Source organism: Pollachius pollachius (genome assembly GCF_949987615.1).
Source record: "Pollachius pollachius genome assembly, chromosome: 6".
NCBI classification, from domain to species: domain Eukaryota; kingdom Metazoa; phylum Chordata; class Actinopteri; order Gadiformes; family Gadidae; genus Pollachius; species Pollachius pollachius.
In genome coordinates this window covers 3,604,347-3,627,343 of record NC_136939.1, presented here as the reverse complement: position 1 = coordinate 3,627,343, position 22,997 = coordinate 3,604,347, and the positions used below count along the sequence as shown (strand labels likewise).

Here is a 22,997-nt window from a genome sequence, read left to right as displayed (position 1 = left end):
GTGCCAATGGTTTTATTTAATGTGTTTCAAATATATATCTATTTAAAGACATTCATTGCGACTTTGTGCTTTTAAAGTCTCTTCATAATTGGAATAAAATGAGTAATAATATAAATGTATTTGCAAGTTAACATTTCAAGGAGAATATCCGTTCAGTGTTCATCATAACTGATTTTAGAATGGAAATATAACCATTGAATAAACACGTAGTAGCTATAAATAAACAACTACAGATACACTACAACTACATAATAAAAGTAAGTAATATAAGTAAAAAATATAAACAAACAGATACTGTAAGCAATAAACCTAAGAAATGTAGACACATTTACTGTTCACTTATGTAGACAAAATAATGTACACGATATTCCCATCATTTGCATACATGTTAGGCTTGTTATCGACAATAAATAATATAGCCGTATGTAACCTTTAGTGCCAGTAGGAGGCATAAACATTTTCTACACAGATATACATAAGGATAGAGCAGTATAACAGCAGCAGTATAACAACTATAGGGGGCCGATAGGGGGCAGCATCTCCAGTGCTCAGCGCTGGGAGACCATTTTATTACCAGAGAAGAAGTAACAATCAAAACATCCGTGACGTGGCTGATCGAGTGATCAATCTTTGCGGACAAAAGAAGACTTTTAATTGATCAGCCCCTGAGGTAACTTCATGATATTTAAATACGCTAAATCTATTTCAACAGGCCAGTCTTCTGATGTGATCGTGTTAAAAGTATCAGCATCACGTGTGAACTAGTCGTGATCTCAGACAGCCAATCATCTTTTCGTGGATGCTCAGCATATCATAATTCATGAAGTAATCATAAAGTCTCTGCTCAAACAACACGGCGTCTAAGATGTCAAATACAAATTCAGACTATTGAGCATAAAATGTTCTTCAAGAATTGGCGCAGAGAAGCATTTATGAAAAATAGGAGTTGAGGAACACTTATATCCACCAACCTATCGATAAGCGGAGCTGGTTTACTTTTAATTGACTGTCCTCTTCACTGTCGTCCTTTGACATGTTTGAGTAATCGAGGCACAGGGGAACCCAAGCTTTAAAATCCAACCTTATCCACAATACTGCTGTGTGAAGGTTATTGTGACGTGTTATTGAAGAAGTGAACATGCAGTGATTATGAAGTGATTTATGACGTAATTACGAAGTGATCATCAAGAAGTGATTATGAAGTGATCATGACGTGATCATGAAGTTTCAGTAAAGGGCGCCAGTCTCTGTACAGGGAGGCCGTGAGGTCATGGCTGAAGCTGGACCCCCTGGTGAGATGGAGCGGAGGGTCTCCCCGGTCGGGACGCCTGACCCGCCCCCAGCAAGGTGGCCCCTTCCCTCCACGCACATTTATCAAATCAAACTTTATTTACACAGAGCAAAGTAGCAAAACAAGGCAGGAACGAACGTATACAGTATATAACACTAATACACATTATATAACTGAAGTCAAACCACTTTATATATAACACTAATACATTTAATGTAGATGAAGTTAAACCACTTTATATATAACATTAATACATAGTAGATAACTAAAGTTAAACCACTTTACAACACTAATACATAGTGGATAAGTAAGGGATGATCACCGAGAGGCAAGGCAATAAGGAAGGTGGACGGTTTACAGTCCACCTTCCACGAGCCGGGTATATCAAACTGTTTATTGCCCTGCCTTTCGGTGATTATCCCGTTTACTCTACTTCTTGCTTGCCAACATAGTAAAACAATTAAAATACTTTAATAATTATGCTTTTTCTTATTCGTATTGTATGCCTATTAAATGTATACTCCGTTTGAGTTCTCCCTCAAAAAGTAGTCCCCTTTAATTACGATCGATGAAACATGCTTTCCTTATTCCAAATAATTTTCATTTGCAATAAATGTGTAACAAAATTATTTAGACGTTATATTTGGGCCATTTTAGTTAGATACACTGAAACTCAAATTAATAACGCTGCAATGTTTAGAACTACGGTGAATAACGTTAGCTCAGCTGTAGCTAATTCGTTTCTATAGCAACCACACAAGGCTGCATCTGATCACTAGTTTTATAACGTAGTTGCTACGTTGTATCCCGCTTGCAAAACTATGTATCGACTGACCCTCCGATTTCCGACACATTTTAGAAACTTTTTTAAACATGATTTTTATTTTTACAATGGACCTCATGTTTGAAATTTCTGTGGTAGAAAAAAATACAAGCGGCGTATTGATCTACTATTTGATGACGCTGTGCTCAGTCAGCAGCAAGTACAACCGACAAGTCAGCGGGCAACCTGCCGGGTTAATGCCCTCCTCCCAGCCAATCAGAATCAAGCATTCTCAAACAAAGTAGAATAACTAAAGTTGAACCCCTTTACAACACTAATACATACTAGACATCATCATCTTCTTTCTGCACATACGTCACAGTATATTCATATTCAAATATTAATCTCAGAGCTTTCATTACAGTTATTAAAGAACATATACAAGTATATACATATCGATACCAACTGACAGGTGGTTACCCTCACAGCACCACAGACGTAGCCCCCACCAGAGAGGGGCGGAGGAGACCCAGAGAGCACACTCCGGACCCCCAGCTCAGCCCTGGCCCCTCCCCAGAGGTTCAGCCCACCCAGGTTGGTACCTCTGGTCCGGTCTGTATTATTACCGAGTGTGAAAAGTGTGATTATAATAATCCGAGTGATTATTGTTAATTGTTCTTATGATGATTAACACCCGGCCCCACTCCTCCCAGGCCCTCGCGGAGTCCAGCGGGGGATGGGGCTACTGGGGCAGCTGGGGGAAGACCCTGCTCTCTACCGCCACCGCCACCGTCAACACCGTGGGTCAGCACCGCGCCTTGACCTCCCCTCCATCACGCTATGACATCACCACCACGCTATGACATCCCCTCCATCATGCTATGACATCACCACCATCACGCTATGACGTCACCACCATCACGCTATGACATCACCACCACCACTCTATGACATCCCCACCACCACGCTATGACATCACCACCATGCTATGACATCACCGCCACCATGCCATGACATCACCACCACGCTATGACATCACCACCACGCTATGACATCACCACCACGCTATGACATCACCGCCACGCTATGACATCACCGCCACCATGCCATGACATCACCACCGCGCTATGACATCAACACCAACACGCTGTGACATCACCACCATGCTATGACATCACCACCATCATGCTATGACATCACCGCCATGCTATGACATCATCGCCGCCATGACATCACCACCGCGCTATGACATCAACACCACGCTATGACATCACCACCACCACACCATGACATCCCCACCACCACCATGCCATAGTGTTCAGTGTTGCGGTCCGGCCAGCTGTGTGTTGGGGTCTGACTGTAGGTGTGCGTTGTGTTGTCCAGGTCAGGGTCTGACTCAGGTGATGGAGAAGGCCGAGACCTCGCTGGGCCTCCCCAGTCCTGCTGAGCTGTCCTCCCAGGTCCAGGAGGAGGAGAGACAGACTGGTAACAATTGCAACAGGTATCTTGTCAACAGACCGGTAACCTAGCAACATGCTGATGTGCCCTGTACTGATTGATTGGTAGAGGCCCGAGGCGAGCCGGATGGCGAGAACACAGAAGGACCATCCGCTGTTGCCATGGGGATGCTGTCGTCACTCAGCAGTGTGGTCCAGCGTTCCGTAAGGACTTGCCCCCAAACCTAGACACATTCCCTCTCCCCTTAAACCACACCCCTTCCCCCTAAGACGAGGCCTCTCCCCTTGTGGTTGTTATGTCAGTAAGACCTCATCCTAACCTTGTTGTTGTTGTTTCAGTAAGACCTCATCCTAACCTTGTTGTTGTTGTTGTTGTTTCAGTAAGACCTCATCCTAACCTTGTTGTTGTTGTCGTTTCAGTAAGACCTCATCCTAACCTTGTTGTTGTTGTCGTTGTTGTTGTGTCAGAGTAAGACGGTCCTCTCCGGCGGTCTGGACGCCCTAGAGTTCCTGGGGAAGAAGACGATGGACGTGATCGCCGAGGGCGACCCGGGCTTCAGGAAGACCAAGGGCCTGATGATCCGCCCCTCCACGCTGTCCCAGGTCAGCCCCGCCCCCCGCAACTCCTCTCCCCGCAGTCATGTTGTCACCCGGGGTGTGTTGTGTTGTCACCCGGGGTGTGTTGTGTTGTCACCCGGGGTGTGTTGTGTTGTCACCCGGGGTGTGTTGTGTTGTCACCCGGGGTGTGTTGTGTTGTCATCCGGGGTGTGTTGTGTTGTCACCCGGGGTGTGTTGTGATGCCATTCAGAGTGTGTGTTGTGATGTTATCCGTTGTGTGTTGTGATGTCATGCTGTCTGTGTGTTGTGATGTTATCCGTTGTGTGTTGTGATGTCATGCAGTGTGTGTGTTGTGTTGTCATCCGGGGTGTGTTGTGATGTCATGCAGTGTGTGTGTTGTGTTGTCATCCGGGGTGTGTTGTGATGTCATGCAGTGTGTGTGTTGTGTTGTCATCCGGGGTGTGTTGTGATGTCATGCAGTGTGTGTTCTGATGTCATGCAGTGTATGTGTTGTGATGTCATGCAGTGTGTGTGTGTTGTGATGTCATGCAGTGTGTGTGTTGTGATGTCATGCAGTGTGTGTGTTGTGATGTCAATAGGTTCTGCGGGAGGCCAAGGAGGAGGAGGAGGAGCAGGGTCCTGGAGGTCCTGGAGGACCTGGAGGTCCTGGAGGTCCTGGGGGTCCTGGGGGTCCGGGTCCAGAGGGCAGGAGGACGGCCCACTACGGCCGGCTGTTTGACGAGTTCCACGGCCTGGCCCACCTGGAGGCGCTGGAGGCCCTGTCCAGAGAGAGCCAGGCCAAGGTACCCCCGCACACCCACCTGGTCTGAGGGTTAGCATGTGTGTGTGTTTTCGGTGGGCTCTGTGCTAGCCAGGGTCTCAGCTGTGTGCGTGTGTGTGTGCTAGGTGGGCTCGGTGCTAGCCAGGGTAACAGCTGTGTGTGTGTGTGTGTGTGTGTGTGCGCTAGGTGGGCTCGGTGCTAGCCACAGTATCAGGGGAGCAGCTGGTGGACCTCAGAGAGCAGCTGGACCGGATCAAAGATGCCTTCACCCTGGAGGAGTTAGACGATGACGAGCTGGACGACAGACAAGGTGACCCAACACCTCAATAACATGCAACTACAGCCCCATAACATGTTACTACAGCCCCATAACATGTAACTACAGCCCCATAACATGTAACTACAGCCCCATAGCATGTAACTACAGCCCCATAACGTGTAACTACAGCCCCACAACGTGTAACTACAGCCCCATAACGTGTAACCACAGCCCCATAACATGTAACTACAGCCCCACAACTTGTAACCACAGCCCCATAACATGTAACTACAGCCCCACAACGTGTAACTACAGCCTCACAACATGCAACTTCACCACAATAACATGGAGCTACAGCCCCATAACATGTAACTACAGCCCCATAACATGGAACTACAGCCCAATAACATGTAACTACAGCCCCTTAACATGGAACTACAGCACAATAACATGTAACTACAGCCCCATAACATGTAACTACAGACCCATAACATGGAGCTACAGCACAATAACAAGTTAACGGTGGTTCTATCTGGTTCTTTCCAGATCTAGAGTTTGAGAAGGAGCTAACACAGGCCTTAGCCCGGCTGGAGATCTCCTCATCTGCTGAGCGACTCGGAGCGGTACGGACGTGCATCAAAACTCAACACTTTAATACTTTGATAACACTTGGTAGTTGATAATAACGGGAAGTAGTTGTTAATAGCAATAGACATGTGACTCTGGCGTCGGTGTGAATGTGTGTGTGAATGGTTGCAAGTCGCTTTGGACAAAAGTGTCAGCAAATGTAAATGTAAACCCTTACTCAGGTTGCTTCAGGTCATAACCCTAAACATAACTCATAGGTCTTAGCTGCCAGGTCCTTAACACTAGCCCTAACGCATATGTCTTAGCTGCCGGGTCCTTAACCCTAACCCTAACTCTTAGCTGCCGGGTCCTTAACCCTAACCGATATGTCTTAACTGCCAGGTCCTTAACCCTAACCCTACCTCATAGGTCTTAGCTGCCAGGTCCTTAACCCTAACCCTACCTCATAGGTCTTAGCTGCCAGGTCCTTAACACTAGCCCTGACTCTTAGCTGCCGGGTCCTTAACCCTAACCGATATGTCTTAGCTGCCGGGTCCTTAACCCTAACCCATATGTCCTAGCTTTAACCCCTGACCCATACGCCCTGCAGGCCTGCAGGAGGGCGAGCCAGCAGCTTGCGGAGATGACCACATCAGAGGAGGAGATAAAGCAGGAGGAGACGAAACAGGAGCAGGAGGGGGAGGAGGAGGAGGAGGAGGAGGAGGAGAAGGAGAGGGAAGAGGATGTGTCTAAAAGATTTTCGGTCGAGGTACACAAATCTTTGTTAAATAATACACGTGTATGTTGTAGCAGCTGTAATAGTGTTATTATGGGATGTTATATTCTATTATTATGGGATGTTAGAGTGTTATTATGGACTATAACAGAGTGTTATTATGGGATGTAATGGAGTGTTATTATGGGATGTAATGGAGTGTTATTATGGGATGTTATAATGTTATTATGGGATGTAATGGATTGTTATTATGGGATGTGATAGTGTTATTATGGAATGTAATGGAGTGTTATTATGGGATGTTATATACTGTTATTATGGGATGTTATAGAGTTATTATGGAATGTAATGGAGTGTTATTATGGGATGTAATCGAGTGTTATTATGGGATGTTATAATGTTATTATGGGATGTAATGGAGTGTTATTATGGGATGTAATGGAGTGTTATTATGGGATGTAATGGAGTGTTATTATGGGATGCAGGAGGTGCACACAGCCGCTATCAGGAGCCTAGCTGAGGTGACAGCCCACTCCATCCAGCACCTCCTCAGAGCAGGAGAGAAGACACTCCTCTCCCTCCCTGACCAGGAGGTGCAGAGCAGCAGCCTGGAGCAGAGCAGCGCCCTGGCTCAGTGAGACGCACGCACGCACGCACACACACACGTATACACACACACACCCACATACACTTACACACGTACACACGTACACACAGACACACACACACACACACGTATACACGTACACACACACACACACACTTACACACACTTACACACGTACACACACACGTATACACGTACACACACACACACTTACACACACTTACACACGTACACACAGACACACACATGTGTACACACACACGCACACACGTATACACACACACACTTACACACGTACACACAGACACACACACACGCATACACGTACGTACACACACACACACACACACGCACACACGTATACACACACACACACACCCACACACGTATACACATGTACACACAGACACACACACACAGACACACACACACACACACACACACACGCGCACGCACACACGTATACATATCCTTGCACACACACACAGAAGTATACACATGCATATATCTATTTATGTCATGTCTATAGTAAAGAATTCTATAACTTTAATATACATTTTGAATGTCTTCATTTCAGAGTGACACTTGTTTTGTGTAAAGAAATCTCTCTGCTGGCCAAGAAGTTCACTTCCTGTCTGACTTCCACAGGGGTGAGTCTTCCTAGATATACTCTGCTCTCCTAACTATTACACAGTACTCATAAACCTATGTGTAAGAGTTAGAGGTAGATATATTAGTACTGTGTAATAGTTAGATATTCTCTAACTATTACACAGTACCCATATATCTACCTCTCACTATTATACAGGACTCAGCTATTTTATTCTTTCAGTACGTGTACTCGGTGTGTGTATCAGACAGTGTGTGTATCAGTCTTGGTCCCAATAACGTTTTGATTGACAGGCGAATGAGAAGGGGGAGGTTCTTAATCCTCTGATAACAGGAGTCTTCCTGGAGGTAAGCCACTCCCCCACTTTGCATGCTCTATAGCTTATAGAATATGCTTTACATATATATATATATATATATATATATATATATATATATATATATATACATTCTATACCTTTAATGTGTATAGCTCATAGAATACATTCTACATTTATTTATACATTTTCATATATTTAATGTGTATAGCTCATAGAATACGCTTTACATATATATATATATATTTATATATATAGTTATGTATATATATACATGCTATACCTTTAATGTGTATAGCTCATAGAATACATTCTACATTTATTTATACATTTTTATATATTTAATGTGTATAGCTCATAGAATACATTCTACATCTTATGTGAATTATATATTTTTAATGTGCATAGGTCATAGAATACATTCTACGTCTATATATATATATATATGTTCTATATCCTTTAATGTGTATAGCTCATAGAATACATTCTACATCTATAGGCCTGTCGATATAATCATCCTCTTGTTGTTTGCCAGGCGTCCAACAGCGCCTCCTACCTGCAGGACGCCTTCCAGCTGCTGCTGCCCGTGCTCCAGATCTCACACATCCAGAGAACATCTGGGGCCGGACAGCCATGACCAACCTCTTCTCCTCTCCTCTCCCTCTCTCCCCCTTATCCCTCCTCCTCCTCTCCTCCTCATTTGCCTCCTCATCACTCCTCTCCTCTCCTAATCTCCCCTCTCCTCCTCATCTCTGCTCTCCTCTTCTTCTCTCTTTCTCCTCTCATCTCTCCTCCCCCTCACCCTCCTTGTTTCTTCGTGTCTCTTCTCTTCCTCTCCTTTCTGCTTCTCTTCATCCCTCACTTTCCTTTCACTCTGTCCTTCCTCCTCACCTCTCCTCTCCTCTCCTCTGCTGCCTCATCTCCTCTCCTCTCCTCTCCTCTCCTCTCCTCTCCTCTCCTGTCCATCAGAACACAACCTTGAGATTAAAGTTTACAAAAACGTGTCCAATTACTCAGGGGAAACCTGCTGGTCGATCGCTATGGAATACTTTTATGGAATGGAAAGCTGTTTGTATTGCAGAGATGAAAGACTAAGTACAGCTTTGATCACATCATGTAATGGAGTTTTAATGTTTGCTGAGATGGTGTTATCATGGGATGTAATAGTGTTATTATTAGGACATCATGCCGGTGTAAAACCCTGTTCCTCCATCCACACTAACTAAAGTGATAGTTTCACTTGCACTACTTTCTGTCGAGATGCTACAGTATTATTAGGGAAGGTTTGATAACAAAGACACCCGAGAACAAACCAGGCCTTCGTTTGCTGAAGATGGGATCCTTCTCGTCAGAGGACGGAGCAAAGTCCATGTTTAATAGTTCAGAGAGAAATGGAATTATTCCAAAAACAAGGATGGCTCCCAGACTGCTGTTAAACATTGAGTTAGAAATGTAGTACGGTTATATCTTTTCAGAAAATTCCACTAAATAATGTTTATTGTCATGCATTTGGTGTACATACATCTTTGATGCTTTGGGAAAATATTTGAATGCAATAAATGTTTCCCAAATAAAAATCCTTTGCTGAATAAAACGGTTGAATATGACTGAATTTAAATTTAATACCTATATCATTAATCCCAGACAGGACATTTGGGGTTGAGTGAGCTTTCATGTTTTTGCTTGATGTTATTCAATGCAATTACACAGGAACAGACTGACAGAGTAACGGTACACACAGTCCGACAATGAGGTGAGGGGCTGTGAAGAGAGTGGTCTGTTATACCGGTATCTCTACTGTTCAACCCCTAGCACCATCTTGAGTGTCAAACACCCTGGTTTCCTGGGTTCTGGTGATTTTTTCTTTGATAATGCAAAGAGAAACACAATTACTTCCGGCGCCATGTCACAGCACATTCCACCGACCACCATCATCATTGTGATCATACACTCACAGAAACTGCACAGATCCATGTCTGAGAGATGTTCACCCAGTACTTTATAAACAATACCGGCATGTTTCACCTGTTCACTTTTATACTTTAAATTGTGTGTTTTATCGTTCATTGTCATAGCAGAGTGGAAGGAGCAGGAAGAGTAAGTATTTCACTGCTGGTTGTGCGTGTTATAAATGCACTTTGGATGTGTCTTAGTTCCGAGGCCCACCGCCAGAGGCGCTGCGGCGACCGGCACCTCAGCCCGCAACGCTCTTCTTCTGTGTTTCTTTGATTTCCGTTTTACTGGGCTGTGAAGCTAACGGTGTTAGCATCATACAACATCCGCTGAACCCGACCAAACACTGCCGTGCTCCAGGTAAACAACTTCTCCTTTCACAGCTTCCAATTATAATGTATTAATATCGGATGCAAAGCCGAGCATTGACCCTCCATGTTCGCGTCTGTCTGTTTGAGCTGTTTAAATGTAAACGTGTAGAGCTAACATTAGCGGCTACAACGAGAAACACTTGTGTTAAAGAGCTACGAAGCTAAGCTAGCTTGAGCTGCTGTTCCGCTGAGGACTGATGCTGAACAGCGACTATGCTCACTGAGATAGCGGCTTGGCTAACTGTGATGGGTACCTGATAATCAAAGATAACTTGGTTCATATGAGTTCCTAGTTATTGATTATAAAGTTATTATTGATTATAGATATTAATTGTGATTCCTGTTTGCATTGTGATGTCAGTTCCCGCCATGCTGCTGTCAGCTGTTGTGTTGAGCTGCTGATGCTGAACTTAATTACACTGGGTTCATATTGCCTCCTGTGTCCGATACATGCCGACATCTGGCTGCTTAAAGTCCACATCTGGTCCACAAATGCTTACTTTGTGTCCGATACATGCCTTCATTGTGTCCGATACATGCCAACATTGTGTCCGAAACATGCCTACATTGTGTCCGAAACATGCCTACATTGTGTCTGATACATTTCCCACATTGTGTTTGATTAATGGCCATATCTCGCTAATTTCAACAGTAATACTTAACTATGTCTTATGTTCTAATTCTAAGACAATCAAACTGAGAGACACTACTAAACTCTCTCTAGCCCTGTGTCTTGACAATTTCCACACCAGCCAAAGAGTCAATATTCAATTTGACCATATTCATCTGAACTACCCCTCAGCGACAGAATCTAAAATGTCGCAATCCTGTACTTCGTTTTCTTACATTATTAGAAGTTTTTTAGGTAGAACTGTTTTTATATTTGAATTATTTAACATTTCTACTATACTATTGAGTTTTTATTCCTTTGTAAATTCTCCTTGATTACTTTGAAAAGTGCTGTATGTAAAACACAAAACATGTATTACAAGTTTACAGAGAGACTTCTGACTGTGAAAACATTATAAACAATAACATGTTTTTATTAGTTCAGAGCTTGTAATAACCGTATAATGTAGCTTTAGTAAAAACAGCACTTCCATGAAGACGCTGGTTAACAGTTTTCTCCCTCTGTTCTTCTGGATCCTCCAGAGCGCACGTCTTTCAGACCTGAGACCCCGACTCCAGCCGCCGTCCCCTAGACCTAGAGCCCCCGAGCGCCCCCCAGACCCCCTCCCCTCTCAGACCTAGACCCCTCCCACCGTGTCTGAGGCCCCTCCCCCTCCCTGCGCCGCCACCATGCCCGCTGCCCTGGCGGACTCGTCCCAGATCATCTGCGAGGTCTGGGCCAACAACGTGGACGAGGAGATGCACAAGATCCGACACATCATCCAGAGCTTCAACTTCATCGCCATGGTAACGTCCCCCTCTCATCTCCGGAGACACGGTCGAGGTCGTTTATCTGTGGAGTCCACCGCTCCAGACTCTAGGGCTTCACAACCCACCCCCTCCTAACCCTTCAGGTGAAGATGCTGAGGGGTGGGGGTGGTGATGGTGTTAGGAGGGGACGGGACTGTAGGGGGAGGTGATGGTGCTGAATGACTTTTTTTTTCTGAAAATCTCTATGGGCTAAAATAGGAGTCTTCTCACCGGGCATTTGAACATAAAGGAGAAATAAAGACTGTAGACGATTCTTGGCTGCCTGGCAATCCCAGGCAGCCGGCAGTGTTTTGCTCCAGATTTCAGTCCAAACAAAAGAGACTCAACTGAGTGAGTGCCAACTTGTTGAGTGTGTTCCAACTAGGGCTTAACGATTTAGGGAAATAATATAATTGCGATTATTTAGATTTATTAAGGTCCTCATGTTCTGTATTATTCACTATAAAAAAGTAATTCTTAAGTATGACCAACGGAACATTGGAAGCAGTCAACATATAAGCTGCTCTTTCCTTAAGGCCAGGCCGATGTGTTGAGATAATTGATATTATAACATCTTTATTTAACTATTGAATTGTAGAAGAAAAATAAATATAAATCTTACTGATCCCCAGTCAGTAACGGTAACAAATCGCACATCGCGTTCTTACATCGCGTTCTTCCATCGCGTTTTCGACTTGAATTTGACTAATCGTTCAGCCCTAGTTCCAACCACGATGAGAAGGTCCTTCTAAACATCCCCCCCCCCGTCTCCAGGACACAGAGTTCCCGGGCGTGGTGGTGCGGCCCATCGGCGAGTTCCGGAGCACGGTGGACTATCAGTACCAGCTGCTGCGCTGCAACGTGGACCTGCTGAAGATCATCCAGCTGGGCCTCAGCTTCATGAACGAGGATGGGGACTACCCCGCCGGGACCACCACCTGGCAGTTTAACTTCAAGTTCAACCTCACGTACGTTCTCCTGCAGACCTGGGTCCTCTGAGCGTCACTAGACCTCGCCTCGTTCCCCTGGGAACACCTGTAGGCCTGCTACTTGTAGCGTTACTAGACCTGACCTCATTCACCTGTAGGCCTGCTACTTGTAGCGTAACTAGACCTGACCTCATTCACCTGGAAACACCTGTAGACCTGCTCCTTGTAGCGTAACTAGCCTGCAGGTGAGAGGTCAGTAGACCCACACACTGTCCCTCTAGGGACCTCCAGGTGAGAGGTCAGTAGACCCACACACTGTCCCTCTGTCTCTCTAGGGAAGACATGTACTCCCAGGACTCCATCGACCTGCTCCAGAACTCCGGCCTCCAGTTCAAGAAGCACGAGGAGGACGGCATCGACACGCTGTACTTCGCCGAGCTGCTGATGACCTCTGGCCTCGTGCTGTGTGAAAACGTCAAGTGGCTGTCCTTCCACAGGTAGCTACGCTGTACAGACCTGCACACAAGTTGCACACCTGCAAGGGTGGCAGTGGCTGAGGAGGTACGACAGGTGGATCCCATGACCCCAGCTGCTCCCGACAAGCTGGCTGTTGCCTTTCATGGTTGTCACCGCCGTCGATGTGTGAATGTGTTATGAATGGGTGAATGTTGGGCAATAATTGTAACGCGCGTTGAGTAGCCACTGGTTAGAAAGGGGCTATGTTAAGACAGTACATTTAACAAATACATTCACCTCAAACATGAGATGCACACTAGAGAACACCCCTCAGATCCTCAGATACACACTAGTAAACACACACTAGAGAACACTCCTCGGATACACACTAGTAAACACACACTAGGGAACACTCCTCAGATACACACTAGTAAACACACACTAGGGAACACCCCTCACATCCTCAGATACACACTAGTAAAAACACACTAGTGAACACCCCTCAAATTCTATTTATATTCATGTATGAGGTCATGTGGTGATGTCATGAATTGAATGTATAAGGTCATGGTGTATATATGACGTTGTGTGTGATGTCACGGTGTTAACGTATGACGTGGTGTGTGATGTCACGGTGTGTGATGTCACGGTGTTAACGTACAATGTCATGTGTGTGTGATGTCAAGGTGTTAACGTATGACGTGGTGTGTGATGTCACGGTGCTAACGTGTGACGTCGTGTGTGATGTCATGGTGTTAATGTATGATGATGTCACGGTGCTAACGTGTGACGTCGTGTGTGATGTCAGCGGCTACGACTTCGGCTACCTGGTGAAGCTGCTGACGGACGCCCGGCTCCCGGAGGAGGAACACGACTTCTTCCAGATCCTCAACCTCTTCTTCCCGGCCATCTACGACGTCAAGTACCTCATGAAGAGCTGCAAGAACCTCAAGGTACAGAGGAGGGTACCGGGACGCCTGGAGCGCTTCTTTGTTTAATCTTAAAAGAGGATAGAGTGATTGAAGGGTCGTGTTTCCTGTGGCAGGGGGGACTGCAGGAAGTGGCGGACCAGCTGGAGCTGAAGAGGATTGGTCGACAGCATCAGGCCGGCTCTGACTCTCTGCTCACGGGAATGGCCTTCTTCAGGATGAAGGAGGTACTGCAACCCCATCAATACTAGAACTACTATTACTGCTAATAGTACTACTGTTACTGCTGAATACCTTCTAGAGGATGAAGGGGGTACTGCAACCCTATCAATACTAGAACTACTATTACTGCTTATAGTACTACTGTTATTGCTGAATAACTTCTAGAGGATGAAGGGGGTACTGCAACCCTATCAATACTAAAACTACTAGTACTGCTGCTGCTACTACTACTACTACTAGTACCTTCTTCAGGATGAAGGAGGTACTGCAATCCTATCAATACTAAAACTACTAGTACTACTACTGCTACTACTACTACTACTACTACTACTACCTTCTAAAGGATTAAGGAGGTACTGCAGTACTGTTAATGCCTTACCGCAGTACCTCCTTTCTCCTGAAGGAGGTACTGCAGTACTAGTACTACCACCTTGCTTTATTCTTACTACCACGCTAACCTCTCTGCCCCCTCCCCAGCTCTTCTTCGAGGACAACATCGATGACGCTAAGTACTGCGGGAGGCTGTACGGCCTGGGCTCGGGCTTCGGCCAGCCGCAGAACGGCCTCTCCAGCTCCGCCCAGGACCAGGACTCCAACAGCAAGCACTGAGCCTCCAGCAGTGGGACACTCGTTTTAACCAGCACCCCCCCGACCCTAGGACCAGCCCCCCACCTCCACCACCACCGCCTCCACCAGCAAACCACTGGACCGGACCCCCTTGGCTTTTACTGGTTTTATACGACCTATATTCCCAATGTATGGTCCGACTGGCTGTATGTCCCCCCCCCCCCCCCCCCCCCCCCCCGATGTATGGTTTGACTGGCTATATGGTCTAAATTCAGAACGCCTTTTTAAAAATATTTTTTTTATGGCTGCAAGACTCCTTCAGTGGGACCAAGATGGTGGTGAGAAGCCTTCTCTATCTCTGCCCCCGTCGTCACAGAGCCCCCCCACCCCGTTCTGTGGTGGCCGCCATGGAGGCCGTGTTTTAAGTTGTGCTGGGAAGCACGTTGAAATGAAATTGTTCCAATTCTTGACAACAGAAACACAGGTTTTAGCCTCTTTCCCCGTTGAGAAGGTCTTTTAAAGCTGGTGGGTTTTTAAGGCGTCCCCCCCCGGGTCTCCAGTCTGATGTTCTGTACATTTGCTTCTCTTCCAACGTTTCACTGCAGATGGGTTGTGGTTCTTTTTGTTTTTATGTCATACATTGTTTTAAACAGTTGTACATTAAATTGTTTTCTATTTTGAATGTAAAAGTTACCCTTCAATGAGCTTCATAATACGTACTTTAATATAATACGTAAGGATGGTGCTTCATAAGAACCTTCATTTAGAGATAGTCCTTCATAAGAAGAACCTTCCTATAGCGATGGTCCATAAGAAGAACCTTCCGATAGCGATGGTCCATAAGAAGAACCTTCCGATAGAGATGGTCCATAAGAAGAACCTTCCTATAGCGATGGTCCTTCATAAGAAGAACCTTCCTATAGCGATGGTCCATAAGAAGAACCTTACGATAGCGATGGTCCATAAGAAGAACCTTCCGATAGCGATGGTCCATAAGAAGAACCTTCCTATAGCGATGGTCCTTCATAAGAAGAACCTTCCTATAGCGATGGTCCTTCATAAGAACCTTCCTATAGCGATGGTCCTCCATAAGAAGAACCTTCCTATAGCGATGGTCCATAAGAAGAACCTTCCTATAGCGATGGTCCATAAGAAGAACCTTCCTATAGCGATGGTCCTTCAAAAAAAGGACCTTCCTATAGCGATGGTCCTTCATAAGAAGAACCTTCCTATAGCGATGGTCCATAAGAAGAACCTTCCTATAGCGATGGTCCTTCATAAGAAGAACCTTCCTATAGCGATGGTCCATAAGAAGAACCTTCCTATAGCGATGGTCCTTCATAAGAAGAACCTTCCTATAGCGATGGTCCTTCATAAGAAGAACCTTCCTATAGCGATGATCCTTCATAAGAAGAACCTTCCTATAGCGATGGTCCATGAGAAGAACCTTCCTATAGCGATGGTCCATAAGAAGAACCTTCCTATAGCGATGGTCCATAAGAAGAACCTTCCGATAGCGATGGTCCATAAGAAGAACCTTCCTATAGCGATGGTCCTTCATAAGAACCTTCCTATAGCGATGGTCCATAAGAAGAACCTTCCTATAGCGATGGTCCATAAGAAGAACCTTCCTATAGCGATGGTCCTTCATAAGAAGAACCTTCCTATAGCGATGGTCCATAAGAAGAACTTTCCGATAGCGATGGTCCTTCATAAGAAGAACCTTCCTATAGCGGTGGTCTATAAGAAGAACCTTCCTATAGCGATGGTCTATAAGAAGAACCTTCCGATAGCGATGGTCCATAAGAAGAACCTTCCTATAGCGATGGTCCTTCATAAGAAGAACCTTCCTATAGCGATGGTCTATAAGAAGAACCTACCTATAGCGATGGTCTATAATAAGAACCTTCCGATAGCGATGGTCCATAAGAAGAACCTTCCTATAGCGATGGTCTATAAGAAGAACCTTCCTATAGCGATGGTCTATAAGAAGAACCTTCCGATAGCGATGGTCCATAAGAAGAACCTTCCTATAGCGATGGTCCTTCATAAGAACCTTCCTATAGCGATGGTCCTTCATAAGAACCTTCCTATAGCGATGGTCTATAAGAAGAACCTACCTATAGCGATGGTCTATAAGAAGAACCTTCCGATAGCGATGGTCCATAAGAAGAACCTTCCTATAGCGATGGTCCATAAGAAGAACCTTCTGATAGCGATGGTCCATAAGAAGAACCTTCCTATAGCGATGGTCCTTCATAAGAACCTTCCTATAGCGATGGTCCATAAGAAGAACCTTCCTATAGCGATGGTCCATAAGAAGAACCTTCCGATAGCGATGGTCCTTCATAAGAAGAACCTTCCTATAGCGATGGTCTATAAGAAGAACCTTCCTATAGCGATGGTCTATAAGAAGAACCTTCCGATAGCGATGGTCAATAAGAAGAACCTTCCTATAGCGATGGTCCTTCATAAGAAGAACCTTCCTATAGCGATGGTCCATAAGAAGAACCTTCCTATAGCGATGGTCTATAAGAAGAACCTTCCGATAGCGATGGTCCATAAGAAGAACCTTCCTATAGCGATGGTCCATAAGAAGAACCTTCCTATATGCTCATGGAAAGTAATTATTGAATCGTGTCCCAGAGCACGATTGACCGACTTTATTCGTAATGCACAGAACGAAATGTAAACCCATGCATTTTGAATGGGAGCGTTTCTCAGAATATATATATATATATGTATATAGGCCTATATGCATATATACTGTATATATAGGCCTATATACATATATATATGAAAATATACAAATATAAATATATATATATATATTTATTATAAACGGAGAGGCCCTCTTAAGCCCGTCAGTTACTTGGCTCCGCAGTGCATCAGTGTCCCTCTCTATGGCTCCCTCTCCTTTCCAATGTGTTTCGAGAATTCATATCAATATAACGAGAAAGGGTGTAATGAAAACGGCAAGAAATGAAAGGCTCCATGGTTATAATAATTTAAATATAATTAACTTAAAGCGTGTAACGAGGAAACGAGACGATCTAGTTCTGGGCCAGCAGAGGCTGAATTTAACCGAATTCGGCCCATAACCTTATTTTTTATATTGTTTTTATATTATATATTTTTATATTGTCTTGTTATACCTGAAACACACTTCCACATTGGTCGAAGTGGATTTTCAATGGTCAGATACAGATCTTGTTATAGCGATAATTGAATAAAAGCTACATGGTCTACTTATAATATAACTAAATAATTTTATATTTATACAGATATAATATATATTTTAATATTTAATTAATTCGATATTAAACCAATGCATTTCAATCGGGAGACTTTTTTCGACTTCAGAAGGGGGGGCGCGCTGCGCAGTGCACGCTCTAGTTATAGATTGGTCAAAACAACAATCCGATTTATCCGATTTTTGCGTCCACGTCACTTGACTGCCATGGTTGCTATGGTGGTTGCCATCGACCGCCCCCATATCTTTTTATTTTCCACAGTTTAGACTTGTATTTAATAAGTTACTTTTGTAATCAACATGACTTTTTTTTATCACTGTCTGGTGGCTAGTAACGTCACTGTGAGAAATGCGACACATTTAACGAGCCAGGGTTATTTGAAATAATTCATTAAGTTATCGTGTGAGAGGTCATTCCTCCTTTTATTAATTAAAAAGAAAGAAAAGAGGCAAGTTCATTACAAAAGTAACTTATTAATTGCAAGTCTAAACTGCGGAATAAAGCAACATATTCCAAGGTGCCTTTTGAGGGAACATTGGAATATCTGTCTGTTTCTTAGCCAGCCCTGGTTTACGACAGCTGACCCTAGTTTACGACAAGTAGATTTTGAAGGAAGTAATTTTACTTTTAGTAAAAGTATAGATTTTCAGTACTCTACCCAGCACTGTGTATATTTATGTGTATATGCTACAGGTGAACCTCCTAAAATCGTGCTCTGGGACACGATTCAATAGATGTATTGAATTTATTGAGATATTTTTGAGGAGGTCTGCTGTAAAAAACGGTGAAATCAGAGCATCCCTAGTACACTTCATTTAACCCTTGATGCATTTGTTGTTTGTTCTCAGATTACGAAACACGGGTGTGTGAGTGTGTGTTGCACCAACTGCGCTGCAATGATGGTAACAAAAGTGTCAAGTGCATGACTCTCTGAAGTTGTGATGCACAGGATAGGATTGGTGCACCTGTAACACAGACTTGAGAACTCGTAGACCCTACGCCAGTAGTTAGGAAAAACTCACAACCGAGAGTATAGTAGTCGAACGTAACTTTACTGAGGGATCACAAAGGGGAGCGGGGAGCGCGCGCGTAGACAGGCAGGAAAACAAGAGAAAAAGGCAACGGCGCATGCGCCGATGAGGGTTAAACAATAACAAGCCAGCGGACTGGCGTGACCACCTTTCTTCCCCACCCCCCCCTAACCAGTGGGAGACATCAGTGCAATACAACATAGCAGCAGAAACCACATGCTGAACCCATGGCGAACAAACATACAAATAGACGACCCATCTAGGCAAACCACACATTACGCAGCTTCACAACCCAACACATGAGAATAAAACAACATCACATAAACACAGTATAACGTCATAAGACACTTGAAAAAGGATACGCCACAGGTCCATCACAAGTCCACGACATAGTCACTGAGATGAGATGGCAGGCGGCGCGGCCTGGCGCAACGCCTTGGGGAAAGGCGCACTACCAACGTCAGCGCATGCCTTCCCCGGAGCCTCCAGCAAATCAAACGATGGGGCAGTAAAGTCAGTGGGTTGACACACCGGCACAAGGCGGGGCCCAACGGGGCTCACAGGGGTGGGCACTGATGCTATTTCAGGGGGAATAGCAGGCGGCACGGGGGGTTCCACCTGGGGCGCAGCCGGGGACCTAGGACTGTCGTCGTCAGATGCGTCATCGTAGCTGGCGGACCGAATGGCATCATGGCAGGTGACGGACCTTGTAACAGTCCGTTGACTTGACTCGATAGGTGAAGTTTCTAAGTTGTGATCCGGCAAACTTGCGCAGACCACACCAGAGACCCTCGATGGAAACGACGAGATATCGGTCGCGGCTGATGCATTTTTAAATTTAAAAATAATCACGCATCTGACTCCGTTCGCACAAATATGTAGTGGGAAAGGGTAACAGTATGGCAATGGGGCTGCTTAACACTATCGGGTATTCCTTTTCCAATGATATCCAAAATGTATCCAATGTCATATCTTGAAATTTCATCCTTAATGTATGTTCTTCATTCATCTCTGCCAGTTGCTCCTGTGTCAGGTCGGCTGCACTCTCCAAAGCGCATGAATTCCAAGGGTCACGGACCCAGTCAAAACCAGCAAAGGTCTCAGCTGGAAAATACTTATTAAATCTCTCATCAAGGGTTTGCAGATGCTGAGAGAGAAGGCCGGAAATATGGTCACACTTGCAGACGGTCAGCAGCCTCATGTTGTCGAGGCGATCAACACTTCCAAAGTTCCATGTCCTAAAACCCACATAGGACTTCCAGTGCACCACAAATTCAGCAACTCTGCTCTGTTTTTGGAAAATAGATCTGTCCGTGACAGAGCTGATGAAGACTCTGGTGAAGATATGGAGGTCGACAACTTTAATGCAATGTTTTGGACGATGGGGGCCAAAAGCATGAAAACATTGTTCACTGCCTTGGACAAAATGACCACCCGAAGCCTGCAGTTAACTAACAAGGTTCTCAACGAGCGAAGGCAGTTGGAGGCGGCTGTGGAAGGACTCCAGCCCCAGGTGCGAGTGGGGTTGGCGAAACAGGAAGAGATCCGATCAACCCAACAGATCGAAAAGCACAACGCGGACATCACTTCCAATGAAAACTTTCAAATTTAAGTTGAAATCCTGAAACCTGTTAAAATAACCATCACTACATCACTGTCAGCAGTGTTCAGTGACCTGTCATTACCCCTGTGCCATAGCAGATGATAGGAAAAAGAGTGGCTGTGCTGCCATGAGTGATGGGAAATGCAGGGTTTGCCCTGGAAATTGTGACCGGAACATACATTTTAACCAGAAATACAGGTGGGACTACGTCAAGGAGAAGCAGATGAAGACTGTACAAGAGCTGAAAGGGAAGTATGAAAAAGCCACTAAGGCAAAGATCGTCTAGCAACTGATTGAAAACCAGGAAGAGAAAAGAGGGTTACCTGGCACGGATTCAGTCTCTGGAAACAATGAAAGGAAAAGCCCAAATCATAGCCAGGTTGCCAAACAAGAGAAGCTCACAAAAACAGGAAGAATTCTTTGTGGATAGACAGAATAAAAAAAAAAAGGGATTGGATAAAAAATGTTTGAATTCCTTTGGATTTTAAAAATAACAATTGATTTCCAGTGGGGATGGGCGAAGCATTTTTTTTGTTTCAACACAGAAAATATTTTAAAGCCATGTTATTAGTATTAAAATAAACAAGTCGGATGATTTTATCGTTTGTTCGAATAATAACAGCAATTATAAAGCACGTCTTATTTTCTTTAGAGTAACGTTGTTAATCGCCTGTGTTCAATTCACCTCTCGTTGTTTCTGCTGTTACTCCTTATGTTCATGTTTGAGGTATTCGTTTTGCCACAACTTTGTACCGACCTGACACATGTAAAATGTTCCTTTTTTTCAATCTACCCATCCCTAATTTCCACAGTAGGGGTTCGGAGCAATTAGTCACATCACAGTTAATGATATTCTTCTTTGTCTGCTACATGAACTAATTTAAAGCTTGGTCTATGATATAATAACACGGATGCTGTGAATGAAAACCGAGTAATGAAATTGTGATCAATCATTGTTGGGTGTAAATGTGATTATAAATATGTCAGAGGAAACAAGAACAGAGGCTGTAAAAGCAACATTTACATAAGTATCATTAGCTGTATGCTTAATATACGTCATCTTACTCTTGAAAAAAAACATCATTAAAGATTGAAAAAAGTCTGAATTGACTAAAGCCTATTTTGGGTTTCATATTAATTAAAGTTGTTGGTTTCCTTAAATATTTAAAGATTGTTCACTGGATCGGTAAAGAGTTGGATTCCCCTTCAACTCTTTACCGACCCATGTTCCGAGTTGTACGTTTAAAGGGGACATATTATACCACCAGGTGTGAGTGTGATTAGCCATTACAAGCATTTTGAAAATGTGCAGCTTCTGACATCAAAGGTGGGCGTGTCCACCTAGATGTTTGCTGGATAGATCAGTCCACCGGCCTACCCAGTGGACTGTAGCAAACGTTGCTCATCTATCCGTCATACATCTAGGTGGACTCGCCGATCTGGGACGCCAGAAGCTGCACATTTTGTTATGGTGTGTTCACATCGCTGGAAATTATGCGACGTCGGAAAGTTTGCGTGAACGACACCTCATGACACTTATGATTCCGTTCGGCAACTCGGGCCAAATTTTGATAAGAGTTGCCCAGTTGGTGACGGATGGTTTACTAGTGACATGAAAAGGCGGAACATTAACGTTTTAGTCATTATAAAAGAATCAACCATCATATCACATACTTTACTATCGATTGACATTGTTACTGTCTGTTGGCATCGACTTTGCTCAGTTTTAAACGTTGTGTACTGGTAAACCAGCTCTAGATAAGGGCAAGTGTTGGCAATGCTTCTCATAAATGAAAGCAAAAGGAGGAGATAGGCATCAAGGAAATGAAGGCATGCAAACTTGAAACTGATCCTACTAAGTTCTGTTTCATTCTGACTGTTTTTTATCGGATAAAAAAACCCTGCTGTGAAGAACTTTTAGGTTCCCAACCGGCTGTTTCCAAAGTGCACATGTACGGTCGCTGTCAGTCATCACTGGCGAGCCGTCTCGTTATCACCAGGAGAGAACGCGCCTTTAACACACACAAACCTGGGCGACCTCTTCTCAGTCCCTCCAGAAAAACGCGATTATGCGATCGCATAATTCAACGCATAATCAGCCAAAGTCTGCATATTCATGCCGGGGCCGCATTTTTTCAAATATGCCGCACTTTCAAGGCATAAATTGCCGATTTCCACGCAAAATATGGGGGGCTTGCATGATTTCATAATCCCTGCATTTTCGTTGCAAAACAGTCACATATATCTTGGCAGAAAATTGAAAAATGTTGCGTTTACTTCACACAACAGCAGCCATTTCCCCCTGTTGCCATAGGAAC

The 22,997-nt window shown here is 44.4% G+C and overlaps 2 protein-coding genes across 4 annotated transcripts; both read left to right on the top strand.

The window, feature by feature from the left end:
- Positions 1-585: 585 nt before the first annotated feature.
- fam114a2 (family with sequence similarity 114 member A2) lies at positions 586-9,552 on the top strand. 3 transcript variants are annotated; one of them, XM_079738588.1, is made up of 15 exons: positions 586-670; positions 1,256-1,347; positions 2,543-2,648; positions 2,768-2,858; positions 3,438-3,539; positions 3,621-3,715; positions 3,980-4,114; positions 4,669-4,872; positions 5,037-5,160; positions 5,656-5,732; positions 6,287-6,445; positions 6,898-7,046; positions 7,597-7,669; positions 7,923-7,976; positions 8,481-9,552. In XM_079738588.1, exons 2-15 carry the CDS (start codon positions 1,271-1,273, stop codon positions 8,580-8,582), a joined length of 1,548 nt encoding a protein of 515 aa, XP_079594714.1. In that variant the 5' UTR covers positions 586-670; positions 1,256-1,270; the 3' UTR covers positions 8,583-9,552. The 3 variants fall into 3 exon arrangements, with proteins under 3 accessions (XP_079594714.1, XP_079594715.1, XP_079594716.1); XM_079738589.1 differs by having other exon boundaries at positions 592-670; positions 1,245-1,347; XM_079738590.1 differs by having other exon boundaries at positions 607-670; positions 1,226-1,347.
- Positions 9,553-10,179: 627 nt separating this feature from the next.
- On the top strand, positions 10,180-15,473 carry cnot8 (CCR4-NOT transcription complex, subunit 8). The gene is made up of 7 exons (XM_079738788.1): positions 10,180-10,258; positions 11,422-11,685; positions 12,463-12,656; positions 12,953-13,114; positions 13,882-14,026; positions 14,119-14,229; positions 14,702-15,473. The coding sequence occupies exons 2-7, from the start codon at positions 11,569-11,571 to the stop codon at positions 14,831-14,833; spliced, it is 861 nt and encodes a 286-aa protein (XP_079594914.1). The 5' UTR covers positions 10,180-10,258; positions 11,422-11,568; the 3' UTR covers positions 14,834-15,473.
- Positions 15,474-22,997: the final 7,524 nt, after the last annotated feature.

Bases quoted from the DNA above. Each gene is read 5' to 3' on its own strand.
- fam114a2 (XM_079738588.1), top strand. From the start codon at position 1,271: ATGGCTGAAGCTGGACCCCCTGGTGAGATGGAGCGGAGGGTCTCCCCG. The intron at 3,716-3,979 runs GTAAGGACTTGC...TTGTTGTGTCAG, and splicing joins GCAGTGTGGTCCAGCGTTCC to AGTAAGACGGTCCTCTCCGG. The intron at 5,733-6,286 runs GTACGGACGTGC...TACGCCCTGCAG, and splicing joins CTGCTGAGCGACTCGGAGCG to GCCTGCAGGAGGGCGAGCCA.
- cnot8 (XM_079738788.1), top strand. From the start codon at position 11,569: ATGCCCGCTGCCCTGGCGGACTCGTCCCAGATCATCTGCGAGGTCTGG. The intron at 13,115-13,881 runs GTAGCTACGCTG...GTGTGATGTCAG, and splicing joins AAGTGGCTGTCCTTCCACAG to CGGCTACGACTTCGGCTACC. The intron at 14,230-14,701 runs GTACTGCAACCC...CCCCCTCCCCAG, and splicing joins CCTTCTTCAGGATGAAGGAG to CTCTTCTTCGAGGACAACAT.